At 35.9% G+C, this 22519-nt stretch overlaps 5 protein-coding genes across 5 annotated transcripts; 2 read left to right on the top strand and 3 right to left on the bottom strand.

Annotated features, from left to right (window-relative positions):
* Positions 1-1175: 1175 nt before the first annotated feature.
* On the bottom strand, positions 1176-2901 carry kctd12.1 (potassium channel tetramerisation domain containing 12.1). The gene has a single exon (XM_073846114.1). It carries the CDS (start codon positions 2861-2863, stop codon positions 1997-1999), a length of 867 nt encoding a protein of 288 aa, XP_073702215.1. The 5' UTR covers positions 2864-2901; the 3' UTR covers positions 1176-1996.
* Positions 2902-8412: 5511 nt separating this feature from the next.
* acod1 (aconitate decarboxylase 1) lies at positions 8413-13121 on the top strand (the record flags this gene model as incomplete). Its single annotated transcript, XM_073845537.1, has 4 exons — positions 8413-8580; positions 8673-8762; positions 8859-9058; positions 10849-13121. Coding segments are annotated over 4 exons (1428 nt in total), but the record flags the coding sequence as incomplete, so codon positions are not given.
* A 143-nt stretch (positions 13122-13264) lies between these two features.
* LOC141340528 (glutamine amidotransferase-like class 1 domain-containing protein 3, mitochondrial) lies at positions 13265-15780 on the bottom strand. Its single transcript, XM_073845539.1, has 4 exons — positions 15559-15780; positions 14994-15165; positions 14714-14912; positions 13265-13548 (listed from the first exon to the last, which is right to left on the bottom strand). The coding sequence occupies exons 1-4, from the start codon at positions 15664-15666 to the stop codon at positions 13353-13355; spliced, it is 675 nt and encodes a 224-aa protein (XP_073701640.1). The 5' UTR covers positions 15667-15780; the 3' UTR covers positions 13265-13352.
* A 720-nt stretch (positions 15781-16500) lies between these two features.
* mrpl30 (mitochondrial ribosomal protein L30) lies at positions 16501-17641 on the top strand. Its single transcript, XM_073845540.1, has 5 exons — positions 16501-16791; positions 16900-16959; positions 17048-17194; positions 17291-17364; positions 17456-17641. The coding sequence occupies exons 1-5, from the start codon at positions 16741-16743 to the stop codon at positions 17586-17588; spliced, it is 465 nt and encodes a 154-aa protein (XP_073701641.1). The 5' UTR covers positions 16501-16740; the 3' UTR covers positions 17589-17641.
* Positions 17642-17837: 196 nt separating this feature from the next.
* On the bottom strand, positions 17838-22055 carry txndc9 (thioredoxin domain containing 9). The gene is made up of 5 exons (XM_073845538.1): positions 22011-22055; positions 21055-21263; positions 20183-20301; positions 19842-20096; positions 17838-18477 (listed from the first exon to the last, which is right to left on the bottom strand). The coding sequence occupies exons 2-5, from the start codon at positions 21238-21240 to the stop codon at positions 18357-18359; spliced, it is 681 nt and encodes a 226-aa protein (XP_073701639.1). The 5' UTR covers positions 21241-21263; positions 22011-22055; the 3' UTR covers positions 17838-18356.
* Positions 22056-22519: the final 464 nt, after the last annotated feature.

Below are 22519 nucleotides of genomic sequence, written 5' to 3'. Positions count from 1 at the left end.
CTGACCCCCAAACCTCTTGAGAGCACAGTTAATAATACTGCATCCATCCAAAAAGCAATCTTGAGGAGCAATTTTTTAATCCCAGTGATTTCCTTGTAATTCATTTTCTCCCTCAATCTCTGTTTGATGAGGTTAGATAAAAGTTACGCAAAAATTTTAAATTCAAACATGCATTTTCCAGTAAACCCTCTTGAGTTTTTATAGCACAAAAGGTATTTTAAAACAGAGTGCACTTAAAGGAGAACTTCACTTGAAATTTCCAATGAAAATTTCCTGACAATTTTCTCACTCCCATGTCATCCAAGATGTACTTGTCTTTCTTTCTTTAGTCGCAAAGGAATTAAGGTTTTTGACAAAACCGTACCAAGACTTTAATGGTGGCCAACGGGTTCAGCTTCAAAGGGCTCTCTCAGCCGAGGAATAAGGGTCTTGTCTAGCGAAGCGATCTGTCATTTTCTATAAAAATGTATATACTTTTTAACCACAAATATTTGTCCTGCACTAGCTCTGTGATGCTCGTCTTCATGCATTGCATAATCTTATTGGAAAAGTAATACGCGGTTAGTTCTCTTCATGCCTTTTGGTTAAAAAAGGTAGACTAATTTTCTTCTCTCGTCGTTTTACCTTTTTTTTTGGAAAGAACGTTTGACATTCTTTGCATGTTCACTTTGTAAACACTGGGTCAGTACTTCTGCCTACATCAAGCATGTGTTATTACATAGTGCGTTAGGTCGAGCTAGTGCAAGACGAGCATATGTGGTTATAAAGTTTTTTTTTTGCTTAGAAAATGGGCGATCGTTTTGCTAGATAAGACCTTTATTCATCGGCTGGGCTCGTGAGAGCACTTTAAAGCTGCATTAAAACTGCAATTTTGGCCCTCAAACCCTTAGCCGCCATTAAAATTCATTTAGAGAAAAATCCTGGAATGTTTTCCTCAAAAACCTTAATTTCTTTTCGACTAAAGAAAAAATGACGTAAACATTTTGGATGACATTAGGGTGAGTAAATGATCAGGAATTTTTTCTTCTTTAAAGCATGAGGGTGCATTTGCAGAAATCTGAACAGAAGAGTAAATCTGGGTTGTTCAGCAGTTCTTGTTTAGCCCTCCGGCCTTTAGAGCTACAAAAGACTGGAAACAACTGGAAACAAATAAAATTAAGGCTGATGCTGAAAGATTATGACAGATTACAATTTATTGAATGATCAACTTTTGAACAGACAACAGATATAAGATGCTTACAATGCTGGAATAAAAAGGAGAGAACTTTGTTGTAATACAGACTGGGAAACAACAAAAAAACAAACAGTTCCCACTCTTCGCCCAACCAAAATATGTGCAAAATTCAATAAAACACAGTTGTATGATGTAAAAAAGTAAGCCTCACTTAAAAATGTTGTAATATATTTGTACTATCTCTTACAAAGTTTTCATTTCTTTTCATTTTAAGAGATTCCACTCGATTTTCTTCATCTGTAATGAAACTGTGGTCAAAAAAGTGCAATGAATCACTGCAGGTAACTTTGGCACCACTTTAATTTTACTAAAGAAATTAAGGCAGCAATTAAACTTAGGTTTTCAGATTTTGTGGATTATTCACAGTGAAAAGATGAATCTAAACTTGTTAAAGAAAAGTGTCACTCATACAAATGAAGCTGAATGTCAGAGTCTTTCCAGAATGTTAAAAACATTTCATGTGTTCATTTGAAATACATGCAGAAAGAACAGCAAGTACAAAACACACCTGGGACTTTTTACAAATCAAGTCTGAAAATGACTTTATCTGCAAACAAAATGAAGCTGTGAAGGGAAGTGCAATGATAGCTAGATCTTCTGCGTTTGTTATTTCTAGCAATACATGTAGAAGGCTATTAAACAGCCAATTCTATGATGCGCACAACTAGAAATTTGTAAATGACAATAACTCCAATACACCTCTCCAAAACGGATAAAACTTTACTCTTGCAGTGGAATGCCTATATACACACTTAAATCAACTCATTCTCGACAAAAGACATACTCTGTGTAGCTTGTCCAGATTTTGTCCTCGTTTGGGTCATTGCTGGAGTAAGCGCATGTGCCAGTGGAGCTGCACGCAACCATATGGAAGCCAAACTCTGACAGTTTGTCAAACGCCTGCTCGAGAAAATTATATTTCAGATAATAGCGTGATGTGTACCTCTCCGGAGGTCGGTCCGGGTCTCTGCTCTCGTTCAAAGTGTCTCCGAACACCTCCTTAGCCAGAGAAGTCTTCCCGCACACCGTGATTCTCGCTACTCGCCTGAATTTGGCGTCTGTCTGTATGTCTCTTCCGATTGTATATGAGCCCCGGTAACCGACTGTGATGTAGCCCGACTTTTTGGACTCGATGGAAGGAGAATGCGCGGTACTGGCGACGGACAGAGTACGCGAGGTGTCGGGTCCGACCAACGGAGTTGCGCTGGCGCTCGGTTCCTCCGAGTCACTCTGGCAAATCTCATCGGTGATGGAGTTGTCTTTACTCATTTTGGGACTCAAGAGCTTGGACAGCTCCCGCAGCTGAAAAAACTCAGCCTCCCGCTGTAATCTGCTCTTCTCTGGAAAATAGTCAGGCAAAACTAGATTTAGATCCCGTAGGTAGTCTAAAATGTAGCGGAAAAGAAAGCCGTCCCTGTCCAAAAAGAAGCGCCCTTTGCTGTCCCGTGCCAGCTCTGTCGGTGTTTTCTTACTAAACATGTTCCACAGGAGAGAATCCGGTACGGCTATTAAAGTCGTGTGCCGTGTCACATACACTTGTCCTCCCACATTTAGTTCAATAATGTCAGAAAACGGGGACGTGGAATCCGCGCCGTTTGATATTCCACACTCAGGATCTGCCAAAGCCATCACGTCTCTTCAACTGAAGATGCCAGTTAGGTGTGCAACGGGCTTCCTAAAGACTCACGATAAGGGCAGATGATTGTTTAAATAGGTTGTGGGAGGGGAGAGAGGAGACGGCGGATGTTAACGCTTTATTGGCAAAATGGGACCAACTGGTGCCGTGCCTCCTGCTGTCAAAATGATCAGTGACTGTGAGATGCTACACTGACGCTTATATGATCGCATTATTGAAAATGTATAATGTTTAAAGGATATAAATTACGCTGCGTAGATGGAAGAATGGGAAAATGCAAAGACTTACGGCTAGACGAATCTTCTTCCAAAACACCTAAGGTAAAAATTGTCTAATAAATTACAGTATTGACATTTTCTCCCTTACGCTCCATGACAAAGGAAAACAGCGACATCTAGTGGTGTAAAGACGGAAGTATGGGTCTTAGTGTTCACAAGCACAGTTGATACTGAACTGTAAAATGAACAGATATGCACTTTAGTCAGGTTAGTTTTTGCCTAGTATTTTTTCTTCGAAAGACATTTCATCAGCTGAACAATCAGTATGTTTTTAAACAACAGTAGGCCATTGAACACAAGCACTTCTATCCCTCACAGCCTCAATTTTTCAGGTTATTTTACTTTCAAATTCATTCCTGTCAAGAATTTAAATATGGCCATTATGTTTCCATTGGTTTATCAAAACTATTAATAAATCAAATTCAACATGCACTGAAAAAACCCACATTTTGAATGGTGTAGTCTATAATGTTACAAAAGCTTTTTATTTCAGATAAATGCTGATCTTTAGATCTTTCTATTCATCAAAGAATCCTGAAAACATGTACTCAGCTGTTTAAAATAAAAAAAAATATTAATAATAATAATAAATGTTTCTTAAACAGCAAATCAGCATATTTGACCCTGGAACACAAAACCAGTCATAAGGGTCAGTTTTTTTAAATTGAGGTGAATAAATAAGCTTTCCATTGATGTATGGTTTGTTAGAAAAATATTTGGCTGAGATACAACTATTTGAAAATCTGGAATCTGTGGGTGCAAAAACATCAAAATATTGAGAAAATCGCCTTTAAAATTGTCCAAATAAAGTACTTAGCATTGCATATTATTAATCAAAAATTAAGTTTTGATATCTTTATGGTAGGAAATATTTTCATGGAACATGATTTTTACTTAATATCCTAATGATTTTTGGCATAAAAGAAAAATCAATAATTTTGACCTATACAATGTGTTTTTGCCTGCTGCTACAAATACCCATGATACTTATAACTGGTTTTGTGGTCCATGGTCGCATATTAGAATGATTTCTGAAGGATCCTGTCACACTGAAGACTAGAGAGTAATGATGCTTAAAATTCAGCTTTGATCACAGAAATAAATTACATTTGAAAATATATTAAAACAGAAAACAGTTATTTTAAATAGTAAAACTATTTCAAAATTGTACTGTTTTTGCTGTACTTTGTATTAAACAAATGCAAGCTTGGTGAGCAGAGGAGAATTCTTTATAAAACATTAAAAATCTTTTGACTGGTAGTGTATGACAGTTAATTTATGGATAGGGCCTTTTAAATCCAGATTTGAATTAAGGTAACAAACAGAAAAGAACTGCACTTTGCAATGCATTGCACTGTATGTTAAGAAAATAGAGGCAGAAGGTATGGAGTTATTTATGTGCCAAAATTAAACAAACAAATACAGCGTTTTGCAAACAAACACAATCTGCTTTGCAAAGAAAAAATCAACTTTCAAACAAACAAAGTTCTATGCACAAACACAAGTCAATTTGAGAGAAAATGCAGAGGTATAACAAATATATGCATTGTGTGTTGCAAATATGTATACTTTTTGTGAGGAAAACTTGGTTTCTCACACGTGTACAGACAGATTTTCTCACAAATGCATCCATATCTTCTCACAAATGCAATGGAACAACTTCCTCTTGCAAAACAGCAGATGGCGCTATCGTTCAATTTACTCTATTCTCCCGAGACCTCGACCGTGTTTATATGGTTTACCTGTGTTGGCTAGAAGGTATAGGCCTACATCTCCGACCAGAAGACTAACAATGAAATTAATTTTTCTACCTATTAGATTGTGTTTTTTTTTTATGTCTACACCTACCCCAACCCTAAACTTAGCCCTTACTATAATACAAAAGCAGTATTATTGTTGTACAGTGTGATAATAATAACGTTAAAAAAACGGTTTACCCTTATTTCCCAGAGGATAATGAGAGGGGAACAGGTGAGTTTCTTCCTTACTATATTTATAATTAAACATTTGATGTTCTTACAATGCTGACTCTACCACGATGTCAGTGAAATTCAAAATATCTTCTAGCAGTAGGCTATTGCATTCATGCAGTAATTCATATGACTCAGGTCGTAGTTACGTTAGTTCTTCATTAGTTCTTGATTAATACATGTCTTAACTAATCATAAGTTCATAGTCAAGAAATTACTAATTCACAAATTAATGCATGATAATTCGTGTACTGTTATTGCAAAGTGTTACCTGCTAAAAGTTGTAGCAACAAAAAATCGTATATGGACAAATTACATAAAAGTATATATAATATATAATAATAATATATAATATATTATATAGTATATAAAATATATTTTTTTATATCCCGCGATCCAGCATAGGTTCGGAGAACTGATAAATGTTAAAAAGGCCTAGCTTAAATGTTTAGCCATGCCAAGCCATTAACTGATCATTAGCATTAACCACTTTAAAGGAGATATTTTGAATTTCACTGACATTGTGGTAGAGTCAGCATTGTGAAAACATCAAATGTTTAATTATAAATATAGTATGGCAGAAACTCACCTGTTCCCCACTCATATTCCTCTGGGACATAAGGGTAAACCGGTTTTTGCTAGAAGGGAGACAGGATTCGCTACTATGTATGCGCACATCAATCTAACTTTATTATTATCACACTGTACAACAATAATACTGTTTTTGTATTATAGTAAGGGCTAAGTTTAGGGTTGGGGTAGGTGTAGACATAAAAAAACACAATCTAATAGGTAGAAAAATTAATTTAATTCTTAGTCTTCCGGTCGGAGATGTATACCCTGGTAAAGTCTAGAAGGGATACAGCTAAGGCTACTGGGCATGCGCACATCAGTCTAACGTTATTTTTGTCACAATGTACAACAATAATACTTTTTTGTATTATAGTAAGGGCTAAGTTTAGGGTTGGGGTAGGTGTAGACGTTAATAAAACACAATCTAATAGGTAGAACAATTAATTTCATTGTTAGTTTCCGGTCTGAGCTGTATACCCTCTAGCCACAACCGTATACCCTCTAGCCAACACAGGTAAACCATATAAACACGTTGTTCGAGGTCTTGGGAGAATAGAGTAAATTGAACGATAGCGCCATCTGCTGTTTTGCAAGAGGAAGTTGCTCCATTGCATTTGTGAGAAGATATGGACACATTTGTGAGAAAATCTGTCTGTACACGTGTGAGAAACCAAGTTTTCCTCACAAAAAGTATACATATTTGCAACACACAATGCATATATTTGTAATACCTCTGCATTTTCTCTCAAATTGACTTGTGTTTGTGCATAGTACTTTTTGTTTGTTTGAAAATCAATTTTTTCTTTGCAAAGCAGATTGTGTTTGTTTGCAAAACGCTGTATTTGTTTGTTTTATTTTGGCACATAAATAACTCCATACTGAAGCTCCAGGGTTCAGAGAGGAAGAGGCAAACTGGCTAGAATAGGACTAGGAGATGTTCAATTTTCAGACAAAACTTGCTCAAGCTGGAGCTAAAGGCTGTGCTTGCATCTGTATACCAGAGGTGAAAATTCACAGGGGGAAATTCAAGACTGTGCCAGGTTCTGTCCATTAGTAGGGGCTACAACTGAAACTGAGGACCATTATATAACATTGTGTAAAGTTATATAATATTGTATACTCAAATTATTTATTCCATAACTCTAAAGAATGTAAAACAAATGTTATGCAGTGTTTTTCAGTCCTGGAGGACCAGCTGCACATTTAGACCTTTACTTGTCACCCGAGTTGATGAGCTGTATAATGATTCATGCGTAATAAAAGATATTAATGGGAAATAACCATTTATTGAACTAGAATGATGTTAAAGTAAAACATTTGTAAGGCACTCAAATAATAAATCTAAAACTTAGAATCTTGAAACTGTCATGTTTTGATCACATTAACTGCTGGAAAGCCTAATAATTGAAAATTGTCCACAACAATACATTAACATATGTGACCCTGGACCACAAAACCAGTCATAAGGTTAAATTTTACAAAACTGAGATGTATACATCATATGAAAGCCCAATAAATAAGCTTTCTATTGATGTATGGTTTATTAGGATAGGACAATATTTGGCCGAGATACGTCTATTTGAAAATCTGGAATCTGCGGGTGCAGATAAATCAAAATACTGAGAAAATCACCTTTAAAGTTGTCCAAATTAAGTTCTTAACAATGCATATTACTAATCAAAAATTACATTTTGATATGTTTACAGTAGAAATTTTACAAAATATCTTCATGGAACATGATCTTTACTTAATTTCCTAATGATTTTTGGCATAAAAGAAAAAACAATAATTTTGACCCATACAATGTATTTTTGGCTATTGCTACAAATATACCCCAGCGACTTAAGACTGGTTTTGTGGTCCAGGGTCACATATATCACAGCCTATATTTCTTTCACTTTAGAAGGGTCACACTCATGTGACACTATGAGGAACCAGTGACTGGTTTGACACTAAAACACAATTGCAAAAGAAATTCCAGATTTCACAAATGCTGGAGATGCACACTTAGTGTACATAAAAGTTCATGAAATATGATGTCACATCATATTATCATATGGTTTGAAAATGATCTTGTTTTCAATTTCATTCCATGAAAGCACTCTGATTCCATTAAATGATTTTCCCTGTGAAAAAATCGTGTGAACAATGATCTAATTGTGTGTTAATGTGTAAGACAAGTTCTGGAATAATGATAATAATAATAATAATAAATATTATTATTATTATCATCCATTATTATTTGTTGTTCTTATATTTGTGTTTTAAACTTAATTGTTTAGTTTTTTTTAGTATTCAGTATTACTAAATATTTTGTGAAAATGTATTGTAAAATCAAAACAAAGTACATAAAAATAGTCATGTTCATGTGAAAATTTTGAACTGTGATTTATTGTCATAAGGTAGTTGCAAATTGTGAAACAATGCACTTCACGCTTTTGTGGTTAAGTAACCTTGGAAAGTTGGTGGTTGGTGAACCAGTTTTGCTTATAGGAACATTAGTATAAAAGGCGAACATTACCACACTAAACTCACAGTAGGATTCAGACCATGATCAGAAAGGTACTGACATCTAATCTATTACTTCTTGCAGTATTTCTTTGCAGATTAAACAATTTTAGATAATTCATCTAGCTGTTTTCTACACACAGAAAAATCAAATGCATCGAAAATGTATTTGTGCTGTTGATGTGCTATGCAAAATTATTATGATAATTATTTTCTCAGGGAGTTACTGAGAGTTTCGGAGCAGCAGTCTCCTGTCTGAGCACATCTCATCTGACAGATGAAGTGATTAGGAGGAGCAAGCGAATGATACTAGACACGCTGGGAGTGGGATTGCTTGGAACCAGCACTCCAGTCTTTAACACAGTTCTTCAGTGCAGCCAAGTAAGGATGGTGTTTACATAGGAATATTCTTTACTCATCCTTCTTGATGCCTTCTATGTTTTATGCACATTTTTTGATCATTTATAAATTAGAGGCAGCAAGCACTGGAAAACAGCAAAGTCTGGGGAAGACCAGGATTATCTCTTCCACCTCAGTATGCTGCTTTTGTTAATGGAGTTGCGGTAGGTCAATTTAAATAATCACTTTCAGACACTAATAAATATAAAAAATTGTGATTGAACATTTACTCAGTTCTTCAAAATCCTGTGAATTATTAGGTGCACTCTATGGACTTTGATGACACCTGGCATCCAGCCACTCACCCCTCTGGCGCTGTGTTGCCAGCTGTCCTGGCACTGGCTGAAACTTTGCCTGTTAAACCCTCTGGCCTGGAGCTGCTGCTGGCTTTCAACATAGGCATAGAGGTTCAGGGACGACTCCTGCGGTTTTCTAAAGAGGCATACAACATTCCCAAAAGGTAATCATATTTTCTAACTCATTTTTACAGCTAATCATGTGATTTTGACTTTCAAATGGACATAGTAGGCATTTTCAGTGTTCGCAATTGGGGATGAAACTAAAACGTCATGATGTATTTATGGAATATCAAAGTTATTAGAAGCATTGCATTAATCAGTGAATGTAGAGGTAATCTATGAATTCAATTTCAATAATAATTCATTAAATGTTCAGTAGTGCGTAAGAAAAACATTGTTTCTGTATTATCAGTTATGGATGCTTTGAATGCTAGTGTAATAGCATTCAAACCTTTGGGTTTAGTAACATGTTTAATGTTTTTGAAAAGTCTAATGCTCACCAAGGCTGCATTTATTTGTTCAAAAATATTATTACAATTTAAAATAACTGTTTTCTGTATTCATATATTTTAATATGTGATTTATATCAGTGATGGCAAAGCTGAATTTTCATCTGCCATTATTCCTGGTTTCAGTGTCACATGATCCTTCAGAAATCATTATAATATGCTGATTTGCTGCTCAAGAAACTATAAATTATTACTTTTTAGTGCTGTTTCATGAACAGAAATTTCATAAGAACAGCATTTATTTTAAATAGAAATCTTTTGTAATAATGTCAATTTAATGCATACTTGCGAAATAAAAATATTAATTTCTTTAAAAACCTTACTAACAAATATTTGAACAGCAGTGTACATTTCAAACTGTGGGAATGTACATAAACACTTTATCAATTAAGTGTATTTAATAAAATATGAATGGCTGTATTCATAAAATGCAAGCAAAACTAATTTCTAAATAGTTTTTAACAGCTTTACTGGAATTTGACTGTCCTAACATTTTAATTGTTTAATTTTTAATTATTTTATCTTGTGTACTATATGTAAACGTCTTTTATGTGAAATATCTTATTCAGAGATCTTATTCTAAATAAAAAAAATAACATGCATTCTGTATGATGGCACTTATTTTGATAAAATAAATAACATTTTGCAGATTTTGCAAGGCGTATGTAAACTTTGTGACTGCAACGGTATATCCAAAGTTCTGTCATTAAACTCTAGATGGCGCAGTCTGATAAGTCTAACTTAGGCTGTGTCTGAAATCGCCCACAGCCATCTTTAGTGGTGCCCGAAACCATAGTGGATGTTCTTGAGTGCACTCATTCAGTCCAACAATGCACTGCAAAAACGATTGTACAACTGATGTACACTTAACGGCTAGAGATAACCCATAATGCACTGTGAGAGTCGCGCGCTGATTGAATTCCTGTGTCTCGCCAGAAGATGGTGCCTGCAGCTGAATCATCCATCCATTCATTTTACAACATTTTACAGCGTAATACAATACAGAAACAAATTCATTGTAAATTGATTATTAAATTGTTTAACTAGGGTTTATACATAATTTCCGTGACAGAGTTCAAGATAAATACTTTAATCTTACTACTGGTATAAATATTTAAATACTTGGCTAGTGCTTGCTGTAGCAGTTACAGCGCACATCAGAAACCCTTCACCTTCCCCAGCTCCACCTGTATAGATCTGCTATATATGGGGGTGTTTCATATATGTTAAATATGCAGCAGCAGTATTTCTTACATGCTCACAGTTGCATGTTGTGGATGTATTGGCAGTAGCAAGTTTCTGTACTTACTCTGCCGCAGCAGCGTAGTAGATCTGTTTTGCCAAGACTAAACACATTAACATTGACGTGTACATTACAATGCTAAAACCCTCTGAGAGTTGTCACAATAGAAACTTATTTTTGGTTCATGTGTCCCTCTCAGATTCCACCCGCCTGCAGTTGTTGGGGTTATGGGCAGCGCAGCTGCTACGGCTAAACTTTTGGGTCTCCCAGTGGCCCAGAGCATAGCAGCTCTAGCGATAGCCTGCTCATCTGCTGGAGCGCCCATGGCAAATGCTGCGACTCAAACCAAACCTCTGCACATGGGCAATGCTGCCCGGGGGGGTCTGGAAGCCTCCCAGCTCGCTTTCCTTGGCCTTGAGGGCAACACACAGATTCTGGATCTGGAATCAGGCTTTGGGGCATTCTATCCAGATTATGTCCCTCACCCACTGGCTGAGGTCACCCCTACTTCTCATTACAGGTGGGTGTTAGAAGACCAGAACATTGCACAGAAGCGCTTTCCCGCCCATCTTGGTATGCACTGGGTGGCAGATGCAGCAATAGAAGCGAGGGCGAAATTTTTGGACAAATACCCAAATGCAGATCTCAGTCAAATCAAGAAGATCACTCTTAGAGTGCCCGCATCCAGATATGTAGATTGCCCCTTTCCGGTGAGCGAGCACCAGGCCAGACACTCATTCCAGTTCAACTGCTGTACCGCACTGCTGGATGGAGAGGTCACCGTCGACTCCTTCAGCAAAAGCCAGATGAACAGAAGTGCCCTAAAGGAGATGCTTTTGAAAGTACACTTGGAAAATCCACAAGACAATCATTCGAGTTTTGAAAAGATGTATTGCGAAATTGCAGTGGAGACAACACAGGGGGAAACGTTCACTGCGCGCTGCAACACTTTTTACGGTCATTGGAGGAAACCACTTAGTCATGAGGATCTGGTGAGGAAGTTCAGGGCTAATGCTTCGAATGTGCTGAGCGCTGATGTTGTGGAGGGCATTATTTACACCGTAGACCGACTGGACACAAACCAGGACTGTTCAATGCTTTGGTCATACATGCACTTTAATAAGCACATGATGCACAGAGATGAGCGCCGCTATTCAGCTTTGGGCTGAATTATTGCATCATTCAGGCTAATAGAAAATATGTCAGTAAACCACCTGTCATATTGGAACCTGTCATGACTTTGTTCCTTGTATCATTTTGGTTAATCTGTACCAATTTTTAACGGTGAATGTGATAAATGTGTAAATGCTGATGAGATGAGAACCACTGTAGTATTGTGACTTTTGTATTGCAACCAAATTGTTACAAGTTATTTACTCATCAAAACCAACTTTTGTTTGGTGATTAGCAAGTAAACTTTATTTTTTGCCTCGTCTATATATTTGACAAACATTTTGAGTGTTTTCTGGCTGACCTACAGTATTTCTGCAATGTCAGATTTTTTTTCAAATACACAACATTAAGTAACATTGCTCTTTCATCAGATAGTCTTTCCCAGAAAGTGGAAAGTCAGTTCCTTTCACCTGTCAAACTGAAAGTAAAGCGAGAATAGAGCTTTGTTCATTTTCACAAGTTTCTAAATTAAAATGTTTCACATCATTTTCCTCTTTTGTTTGTGCATCACTGTTTTCTGTTCTGTTTCTGTATTTTTTTCTATTCCATGTTGAAATTACCATGTTAAATTACCTGTTGTATATTTGTTGTTTATCTAATAAAGTCATTTACATTATCACTACCACTTTTTTTTTTGAAAGAATCTGTATTTATTTGATCAAAGATACAGTAAAACAGTAATATAGTGAAATATAATTAGTACAATTTCAAATAACGGGTTTCAATTCTGATATATTTTAAAATATAGTTTATTCCTTTGATGAAAAATAATTTTCAGCACCATTACTCCAGTCATCAGTCACATGACCCTTCCTTCAGAAATCATTCTAATATGCTGATTTGATGCTCAAGACACATTTCAACACATTTGATCAGTGTAATGCATTCTTGCTGAATAAAAGTATGTTTGAATAAAAACTTTGAAATGATATATATATTTATATGACCTTTATAGTGTATTTTTAGATAACGGGGACACATTAAAGTTTTGTAACATCTGTGCTCCTGACTGATCTTCATACTTAAATAAGCATTACTAGGTAGATATTAAGATGTCAATTTCACCTGTAGTCTAAACAGTCTTAATTAGAAAATTAACCTTTTGCCGAGAGTTTGATTGACAGGCGAGCTGACCAATTACAGGGCTGAATCTGAAATATATGATTTTCATTCATGTTTATTTTCTGCTATAACTAGTAATTAGGAAGAGATGATAACTTCATGTGCTGCTTTAAACTGAGGTGCTACAGTGATCTGTCACGACACATTAAAGAGCCACAAAACAGTATTTATTATTTGGATTTTTTTATATAAAATTACTAAATTTAAAAGCTGCGACTTATTTTCATACCTAAAATAACCTGCTCTGTCTTGTCTGTCTGCGTTGTCAGTTTTCTCTTCACTCTGTGATGTATTCAAAGGGGGCGAGTCTTTGGAAGGGGTCAATTATGTTACTTTTTTATTCAGACGCTGGAATCGTTATATACAAACATTAGAAAAACAGTGCCAATCTATTCATTTTGCATGAATTTAGGCAAGTTTCAGGACCTCCTGTACCATCACTCCAATTCCATCAAATATTTCATGTAGTGGTGCTTTGCACATGAAGGCACAGGTGGTGACGATCTTATTTTTCTCATCGACATGAGCCTCATTCACATGCTTGCAGATGTGCTTGCAACCAAGCTGAGAAATAGCTTCCGCAGTGTCTGGAACATCTGGATACCTAAAAGGCAAAGATTTAGACGCCTCTTTCAAAGCTGTCTTTTTACATGAATATCAAAATTTTCGTGAACGTTACAGAGACATAAAAATAACTGTGTATAAAACACATGGCTTTATATGATTGGAGCTCTGCCTTTTCTGTGGATTATCACCATATTCTCCATCATATACATTACCAGTCAAAAGTTTTTTAACAGTAAGATTTTTAATGTTTTTTTAAAGAGGTCTCTTCTGCTCACCAAGCCTGCTTATTTGATGCAAAATATTTTTACTATTTAAAATAAATTTTAAAATGTAATTTATTCCTGTGATCAAAGCAAAATTTTCAGCATCATTAAACTAGTCTTCAGTGTCACATGATCCTTCAGAAATCATTCTAATATGCTGAGTTGCTGTTCAAGAAACATTTATTATTATTATTATTATTATTATCAATATTTAAAACAGTTGAGTAAATTTTTTCAGGATTCTTTGATAAATGGAAAGATCTAAAGACCAGCATTTATCTAAAAATAAAAAGATTTTGTAACATTATAAACTATACCATTCAAAAGCTTGGAGTCAGTATAATTTAATTATCTTTGGAAATAAATTACAGAAATTAATACTTTTACTTAGCAAGGATGCTTTAAGTTGATCAAAAGTGATGATAAAGACATTTATAATGTAACAAAAGATTTATATTTCAGATAAATGTTCTTAACTTTTTCAAAAATATCAAAGAAACCTGAAATATTCTACTCAGCTGTTTTCAACATAATAATAATAGTTTTTTGAGCAGCAAATCAGAATATTATAATCATTTCTGAAGGATCATGCGACTGAAGTAATGATGCTAAAAATTCTGCTTTGAAATCACAGGAATAAAAAACATTTTAAAATATATATTCAAATAGAAAGTTATTTTAAATAGTAAAAATCTTTCAAAGTTTTACTGTTTTTGCTGTACTTTAGAACAAATAAATGCAGGCTTGATAAGCAAGAGACGTCGTTAAAAAAATATGAAAAATCTTACTGTTCAAAAACTTTTGACTGGTAGTGTATATGCAAATTGAAGACAAATCTGAATACTAGCTGCATTAAGCACACATTTCTATAAGTTAGCAGAGTTCGTTATGTACACAAATGTAATATCTCCTAAAACTATTACAAGTCACGTAATTTACCTATCATCCTTGTCATGGCCAACAGTCACTTCACAGCCAGGGAAAACCTTAGCTGCCAGCACAGGTGAGATGCAGCACAAGCCAATGGGTTTCTTCTCAGCATGGAAGGCCTCCAGCACTGTTTTAACCTGCTCATTGACCGAGCAGTCTTTACCCTGGACAGCCCAGCTACACAGGTTCTTGGCTGCTCCAAAGCCACCTGCAAAATAATGTTAAAATAATACTAAACAAAATGCTGAGCTGAAGAGTGTATGTACATTCTTCCAGAAGTAGTGCTAACCAGGGAAGACGATGGCATCCAGATCCTTTACACTGAGCTCAGAGAGGTCTTGGATTTCCCCTCGGGCAAGTCTTGCACTCTCCACAAGCACATTTCTCTTCTCTTCAGTTGGAGAGCCTTTCAAGTGATCTACAACATGCATCTGATCAGTGTTGGGTGCAAATATCTTAACCTGTGGGAAAGTCAACGCAAAAGAACAATGAATTACATGCTATTTTACAAGGTAGGCTGAGAATGATTTTAAACTAGCTACACATAGGTTACAAATATGCTCTAATGTACAATATTTAATAGTTTAGATGCACTGCTTCTTTCTCAAGAGTAAAGTCAGTGCAGTATATCCACTGTAAGGGGAAAAGACAGCTTGTCAGCTTGTCAATTCATTCATCCAGTTGTGTGTGATGTCCATTTTTAAATAAGTGATCTGATATAAATAGAATCACCTTGACTAGTCATGTGCTCTAAGTGAGTCGGCTATTTGTTGCATTGGTATTATATTGTGTTCTGTTTTTATCTGTACTGTTGCATTGTATTCAGTGAAGAGCGTTAGAGCTGATAAACTTACAGTAGCTTGCTGACGGCTCAAATGAACCAGAACCGCAGACGCCTCGTGGATTTCACTTCCATCAAACACACCGCAGCCTGCCAACACTACAGCTACACGTTTTCCCATGTTCCCACGGAGTCACAAACTCAACGAAAATAGCAATGAACTTGAAAGGCTACGAAGTTTTGCGTTTCGTCAATGAGTATGGTGCCACAGCGCCTCTGCCCACTGTAGCGATTTTCAAATTATAAATGAATCGTTCTTTCGAGTCGGATCTATTGAACAGTCGAATGATTCATTCTGAGTAAAAAACTTACTGAGCTGAACTGAGAATCTGCTCTTTCGAGCGTTTTGTTAATTTAGACAAGAAAAAGAAAATATTTCTGTAAATGTAAATTATACTTACACTACCATTTTTTGGACAGTAAGATTTTTAATGTTTTATAAAAAAAAATCTTCTGCTTACCAAGCCGGCATTTATTTGGTCCAAAATACAGCAAAAGCAGTAATATTGTGAAATGTTTTTACCATTTATTTCTGTTAGAATATATTTTAAAATGTAATCTATTCCTGTGATCAAAGCTAATTTTTCAGCATCAGATTAACGTTACTCCAGTCTTCAGTGTCACATGATCCCTCAAAATAAAACTAATAATTTTACTGTTTTTGCTGTACTTTGGATCAAATAAATGCAGGCTTAGTGAGCAGAAGAGAGAAAAAATCTTGCTGTCCAAAAACTTTTGACTGGTTCATAATTTTTTTTTTTTAAGTTTAATCGTGTAGCAAAATAGGACACATGAAATTACAATAAATACAACTTATTTAATAAAAACGGTAATAAACAAATTAGAATTGTGAAACAATTTTAACCGATTCTGTGAAATGAACCGTTCTAAGGCTTCGGCTCGGGGAACTTTTATTTTGAAACGACTCTTTTAACAAAGAGTACTTTCCTTTTCCAGTCAACATATTTGACATACATGCATGTGATGTAGTATGTTTAGTTGTTATGGTAGATTTATTCGTTAACTTAACGCAATAACATAGGTATCTGAGTAAACAACATATTCATTTATGCAGTTGTGGTCACTATTTAGTCCTGCTTTTTAGTGCTGTACTGGGCATGATTAATTCTAGCTAGCTTGCTAGCTAATAACCTTCCCAAGTAGCGTTCAAGTCAACGCCAGTCAGTGTGTGATCATGGCAGGACTGTATCGAGCTCTTCTCACATCTGCCTCCAACGTCACAAAGGTGAGTTTCTCTCACATTTGACCATCAACCTCAATGGATAAATCGTGATTATTGATTTAATGACTGTCAAAAGAGTGTTTAACAAAACCTTTTTAAAACTCATTGCAGAATCTGACACAAGCCACACCATGTCGCACTAAATTCACTAGGAGTCGCATCCCTGCACAGGTATGTGACGGTTCAAATGTGCTTGCGTCGATTTATTCCATTCCGTTTATTTAACGTAGTAACATCATACTATATTTTCGTCCTTCAGGTATTTGAGGAACGAGCAAAAGAACATGACAAGTATGGCGGTGATCCAGAACAGCCACATAAACTGCATATAGTAACACGAGTTAAAAGCACAATGAGACGACCCTATTGGGAAATAAAGGTTGTAAAGAGTTTGGGGCTTATGAAGGTGAGATGTGATCTTTTTTTTAAATATATAATCACTCTAAGAAACTATCAAATTCCAGTGAAATATTAGAATTAAATATATTATGTTTTTCACAAGGGACATGAACCCCGTATCCACAAGAACACCCCATCAGTGAACAATCTTCTGAAAATCATTAAGCATCTAGTTAGGTAAGCTGGACTGAATTATTTCACGCTTTAAATCAGGTTAACATGATTGCTGACCATTGCAAACTCACTTACTTAATACTTATATCTGCAGGATTGAACCTCTCAAGCTCCCCTATGGATTACCTGCTGAGGAGGACATGGCTAACACATATTTGAATAGCAAAGGGGAGCTGGTGGTGAAACGTCTCCTGAAACCAGTTGAGCAGAAAGCTATTAAGTCATAGAAGTTATGTGGCTTACTGTCTGTTTGTTTGTTTAATAAAAATTTGAATATCAATCTTCTTTACAGTAGAGCATTTCCTGGAAACACAAGAACTGATCAAATGTAAATGTATACTTCGAATTAAATGGAAGTTACTCTGGATAGAAGTGACAGCCAGTTGCATGAATGTAAAATCGTAAAGTCTTCTATAAATCTGTGCCTTTCAAACATCAGTCATTAAGGAGAAAACACTTTTCAATGACAATAACAAGACAGGAGTATTATATTTATTTTTGTAATAAGTCATGTACTGCTATAAAAGGAAAAAAAATGCACTTCCTTCAGATCAATGGGAGAAAGAGGTGGCGATTCTTAGTGGGATACAGAAGTTTGCTTCCTTGGCACTTGTTTTGATACTCACTGATCTGAGCATCAGTCAATAAATTTTGTGTTTGCACCATTGTTTAAATGTTTCCGGTTGTTCAGTCTTACAAAAACTCAATCTTCCTTAGATAATAAATCAGTGCTAAAGAGAGAGAACCTTCACCAGAATTATGCTCCATAGAAAAGTTTCACTTCTGTACATTAAAATGAAAGAGATATGAAATGTAGTAGTAATACTACCCTATCAGGCGGTATTCAGTCATCTTAAAACGGGCAACCAAAGACAAGGGTGAGAAACACAAGAAATTAAATAGACACTGCAAAAAAACAAACTAAGTGGTGTTACAAGATTTAGGACTGTTATGCAGGAAGCCCTGAGAGAGATGGAGCTTGATGTTTTAGTCCTCTAGTCCTCATCAGATTCAGAGTCCGAGTCATAACCTTTGCCTCTGATGGTCTTTTTCTCCACCTTGGTAATCTTTGACCCTGACTTCTGTCCAATAGTTGGTGGCTCCAAAAGACTCCCACTAGAAGGAGAAAAGATGAAAAAATGTGAAAGTAGTATACAAATAAAAATAAAAACGAAAAAGAAATTCTTTTATTCAGCAATGACACATTCAATTGATCAGAAGTTACAGTAAAATTTAAAACATCCATTTAATAAAATTGTTCTTATGACATTCTATTCACTGAAGTGTCCTGAAAAAATCATGGTTTCAACATTAATAATAAGAAATGCTTCTTGAGCACCAAATCAGCATATTAGAATGATTTCTAAAGAATCACGTGGATCTGAAATGTAATACTGAAGGAATGGCTGCCTTAAGGTTTTTGAGGAAAACATTCCAGGATTTTTCTTCATATAGTCTTCACAGGTGGCCAACAGGTTGAAGGTCCAAATTAGAGTTTCAATGCAGCTTCAAATGGCTCTACATGATCCCAGCCAAGGAATAAGGGTCTCATCTGGACAAACTATTGTCCATTTTCTAAAAAAATATCAATTTATATACTTTTAACCATAAATGCTTGTCCCGCACTAGCTCGACTTCACACATGCATGACATAGGTGGAAGTATCGACCCAGTGTTTACAAAGAGTTTTGCTAGATAAGACCCTTTTTCCTCGGCAGAACCCTCTCAAGCTGCAATAACACTGCAATTTGGACTTTCAACTCATTGGCTCCCTTTGAGGTCCATTATATGGTAAAAAATCCTGGAATGTTTTCTTCAAAAACCTTAATTTCTTTTCAACTAAAGAAACGAAGATACAAACATATTGGATGAAATAGGGGTGAGTAAATTATCTGGAAATTTTAATTCTGGAACTGAACTAATCCTTTAAAATACAATTCATTCTTTATCCTTGCCCTGAATTCAAAATTCACTTCAACACATCCCTTAACATGCATCATCATCATATGCAATCTGAGGAGATGTCTTTCCATCGATCATAAGAGAGATACTGCTGTTCTATAAAGACTGTCAAACTCAGACGTTATTACACCGAATGGCCCTTGAATGGTGGGCTAACCCTGCACCACCTCAGTATGTTTAGCAATCCACTTTTTGCTTCATTGCTTATAGGCAAGACTTCCAGTTCATTAGCTGCTATATGGAAATAGCAAGAAGAGTAACAATGTGTAGTAAACAGTAAAACTGTTTGCACTACTGCTCATACTTAAGACAATACATTAAAATAATATAGTAAGACACACCAATTTGCAATATCAAGCAGCAAAACAGGCTGTTTTGTACAGCTACAAATAGCTGGACGCAGATGAGACCGGAAGCCAGACCCATAACATTTACAACTGGCTGTGCCCACTCTTACGGGAAAAACAAGGTGGATGGAATCTAGAATAATATGTATATAATATATATTCTTCACTCACCTGTAGTTAATGATATCTGAGCAGCCCAGTCTCCACTCCAGCATTTCAGTAGGGAATTCATCCGTGTTGCCCAGATCGGTGAAGCCCACAACATAATCCTTAGTCTTCCCATCCTTCACCAGAGCCAGTGTTGGAATGACTTTAATTCTCAGCCTTTCCGTTAGGAATGGAGCCTTCTCAACATTTAGTTTGATGAACTTTGTTTCCAGATGTTTCCTTGCCAAAATACCTAGATGCTTGTCCAAAAGTTTGCATCTTTGAAAAAAATTGTAAACATTGAAAATGTCTGTATTCACAATTGATTTATAAAACAAAACACAAAAATAGTATAGGAACAATACCTGAAGGTAGAATCTTTGTAGAAATGGCAGACCACATTTTTGCTTTCTTTCACCTCAGCAAAGAAATCCTTCTCACTTGGGATCTCTCTGTATTCACCATGTCCTTTAGATATCCACTCCTGAGGACAGACACATACAACAGCCCACAAAGTTTAATCACACTAGTGGGGGAATCTGATCTGTTTCAATGCACTGTAATAAACACTAATGTGGATAACTCATTTTGAAACTACATTTAAAGCAAGCTTCAAATTTAAACCAAAAAAAAAAACCTGTATGTTTTTATGGCGTTCATGACGCGTTATCAATCAGCCATATTGGTGGCACTGAACAAACAATGCCAGTGAACCAGACAGAACCCGAAAATTTGACTAATTATTGCTGCTGAAAATGGTGAATTATCATCATGTTTTAGGCTGTACTAATTGGTCGGACCAGGAAAAACATTTGGAGAACTATAGAGTTATATAAAAGCTATAAAAGTTATAACAATCTGAAAATGAAAAACTATCTGAGGAACAAAATGCGTTTGTGGTTGGCCATAAACCAGGATTTTCAGGGCAAGAATATTGAACATTTATGTTTGTTCTTATCATTTCCGGTCAGGTAGGTGAAAAACTGCTCGTACATATCTTTACCAAAAATTATATCTTATGTCAAAATATTCTGCCCTTTGCTACTTTCGAAGTCCTTTTCTATATTATTTAGCAGCTTCCACACATTTCCATGGTTTAGACAGCATAAATTAGCAGAACAATGCATTCAGTAGTACATTAACCGTGCAATCAATGCTATTGTTTACATCTCCAATATGGCCGTTCATCCGGGTAACTGACCAAACTGTGACGTATGCGCAAACCCTCTATACCCACCTGCTTCTGTTTCTGAGCTTTCTTGAGTGCCTCAAGCCTTCTCTCCTTGAGTCGCTCCAGCTCATCTTCATCCATGCACTCTAGCTTCACCAGTTCGGCATCCAGTTGCTCTTCCACCAGCCGCGCTGACTGCAGCACCTGCTGCTCTAGAGCCTTCGCAACAACCTCCATGGACTGACTGGCCATTTTCTCTCACTTTCTGACTGCCTCTTAGAAATACAGCAAATTGTTGGATGCAATTAGATATTGACAGTGAACTTTAATAATTTAATGCTCAAAAAAATACATTAATTAAAACAAAACACTTTTCTAGATTAACGCTACGTTGTTAAATAACTGTTATCACAGGTCTAACAACAAAACATGGCATTTGTGCCTTTATTTATGTTTTAGCCGAATAGTATTAAGGCTTCTGTTTGAAATAGAGCAATACGCTACCAGGCAAACAGTTCTGAATTGACACTATTGAAGTACAGAGAGCATGAAATGTAACAAATGCTACGTATGTATGAAAGGTGTGGCACAAGTTAGTCAACAGTAGTCTGGGTTTTATGGCCATTCCGTTTATTCACAACAATAGAGATGCTAGTATAGGGCCAGCGCCTGACCACAGCGCATAAAGACAAACATGCCAACTTGGTTTACTTTTTACAGTATGTCAGTGTCTCATTAACAGTTGATGATATTAACAGGCAATAAGCTTTTGTAAACAAAGACTGTTGAATTTAAAATTGATATGTTGGGCTTTGTGTCAAATCGTGCTAGTGCTAGCGTCTTGCTCTGGCTTCCAAGCACCGTGATAACGGCAGCTTTGATCCCCAACAAAGTCTAATAATTAGCTGTTGCCTAGTTAGCAACACACTTACCAAAAAGCAACGACAAACTAGAAATTATTTAACTGACATAACGTTTAAAATGTATTATTGGTGTTATGTAGGTCAGGGAAGAGCACTTACCAAAGCCGTATGATTTCTAGAAGGCAGCACGCTGACGTAGGTTTCACGTCGAGGCGTCGACTGATCACGTCATACGTCATGCAAGCGTAGCGTGTTCGACGCATTTTATAAAGAATATAAATATATATTTGTATTGTTCGGTCATACATTTTTGTACAAATGTAAAAAGCAGTCGCCTTGTTTAGTTAAAAATTACACGTCATTTATTCTCTGTATTGTTACTTGGGTTAACGTCACCCTTAAAAAAGCACTGAAAACATGTAATGCTCTAAAAACGTTAAAATTTATCTAATTTAATTTATTTTTTCTATTTTGTTTCTTCTTTTCCTCTGGCAGCTAATGTTTATTTGATATGAATATGTAATAACTCTTGTTCTTGTGGCATTGAATAAAAAAAAAAAAAAAGGTTAACGTTACCCTTACGGACATGGTAACGTTAACGTTAACCATACTCATACCATAGTAGTACAGTATTTTTAATAATTGTTGTTACTGTAACTGTAGTATTT

The sequence above is a fragment of the Garra rufa genome, chromosome 8 (genome assembly GCF_049309525.1).
Source record: "Garra rufa chromosome 8, GarRuf1.0, whole genome shotgun sequence".
Classification (NCBI taxonomy): domain Eukaryota; kingdom Metazoa; phylum Chordata; class Actinopteri; order Cypriniformes; family Cyprinidae; genus Garra; species Garra rufa.
This window is presented reverse-complemented; position numbering and strand designations above follow the sequence as displayed.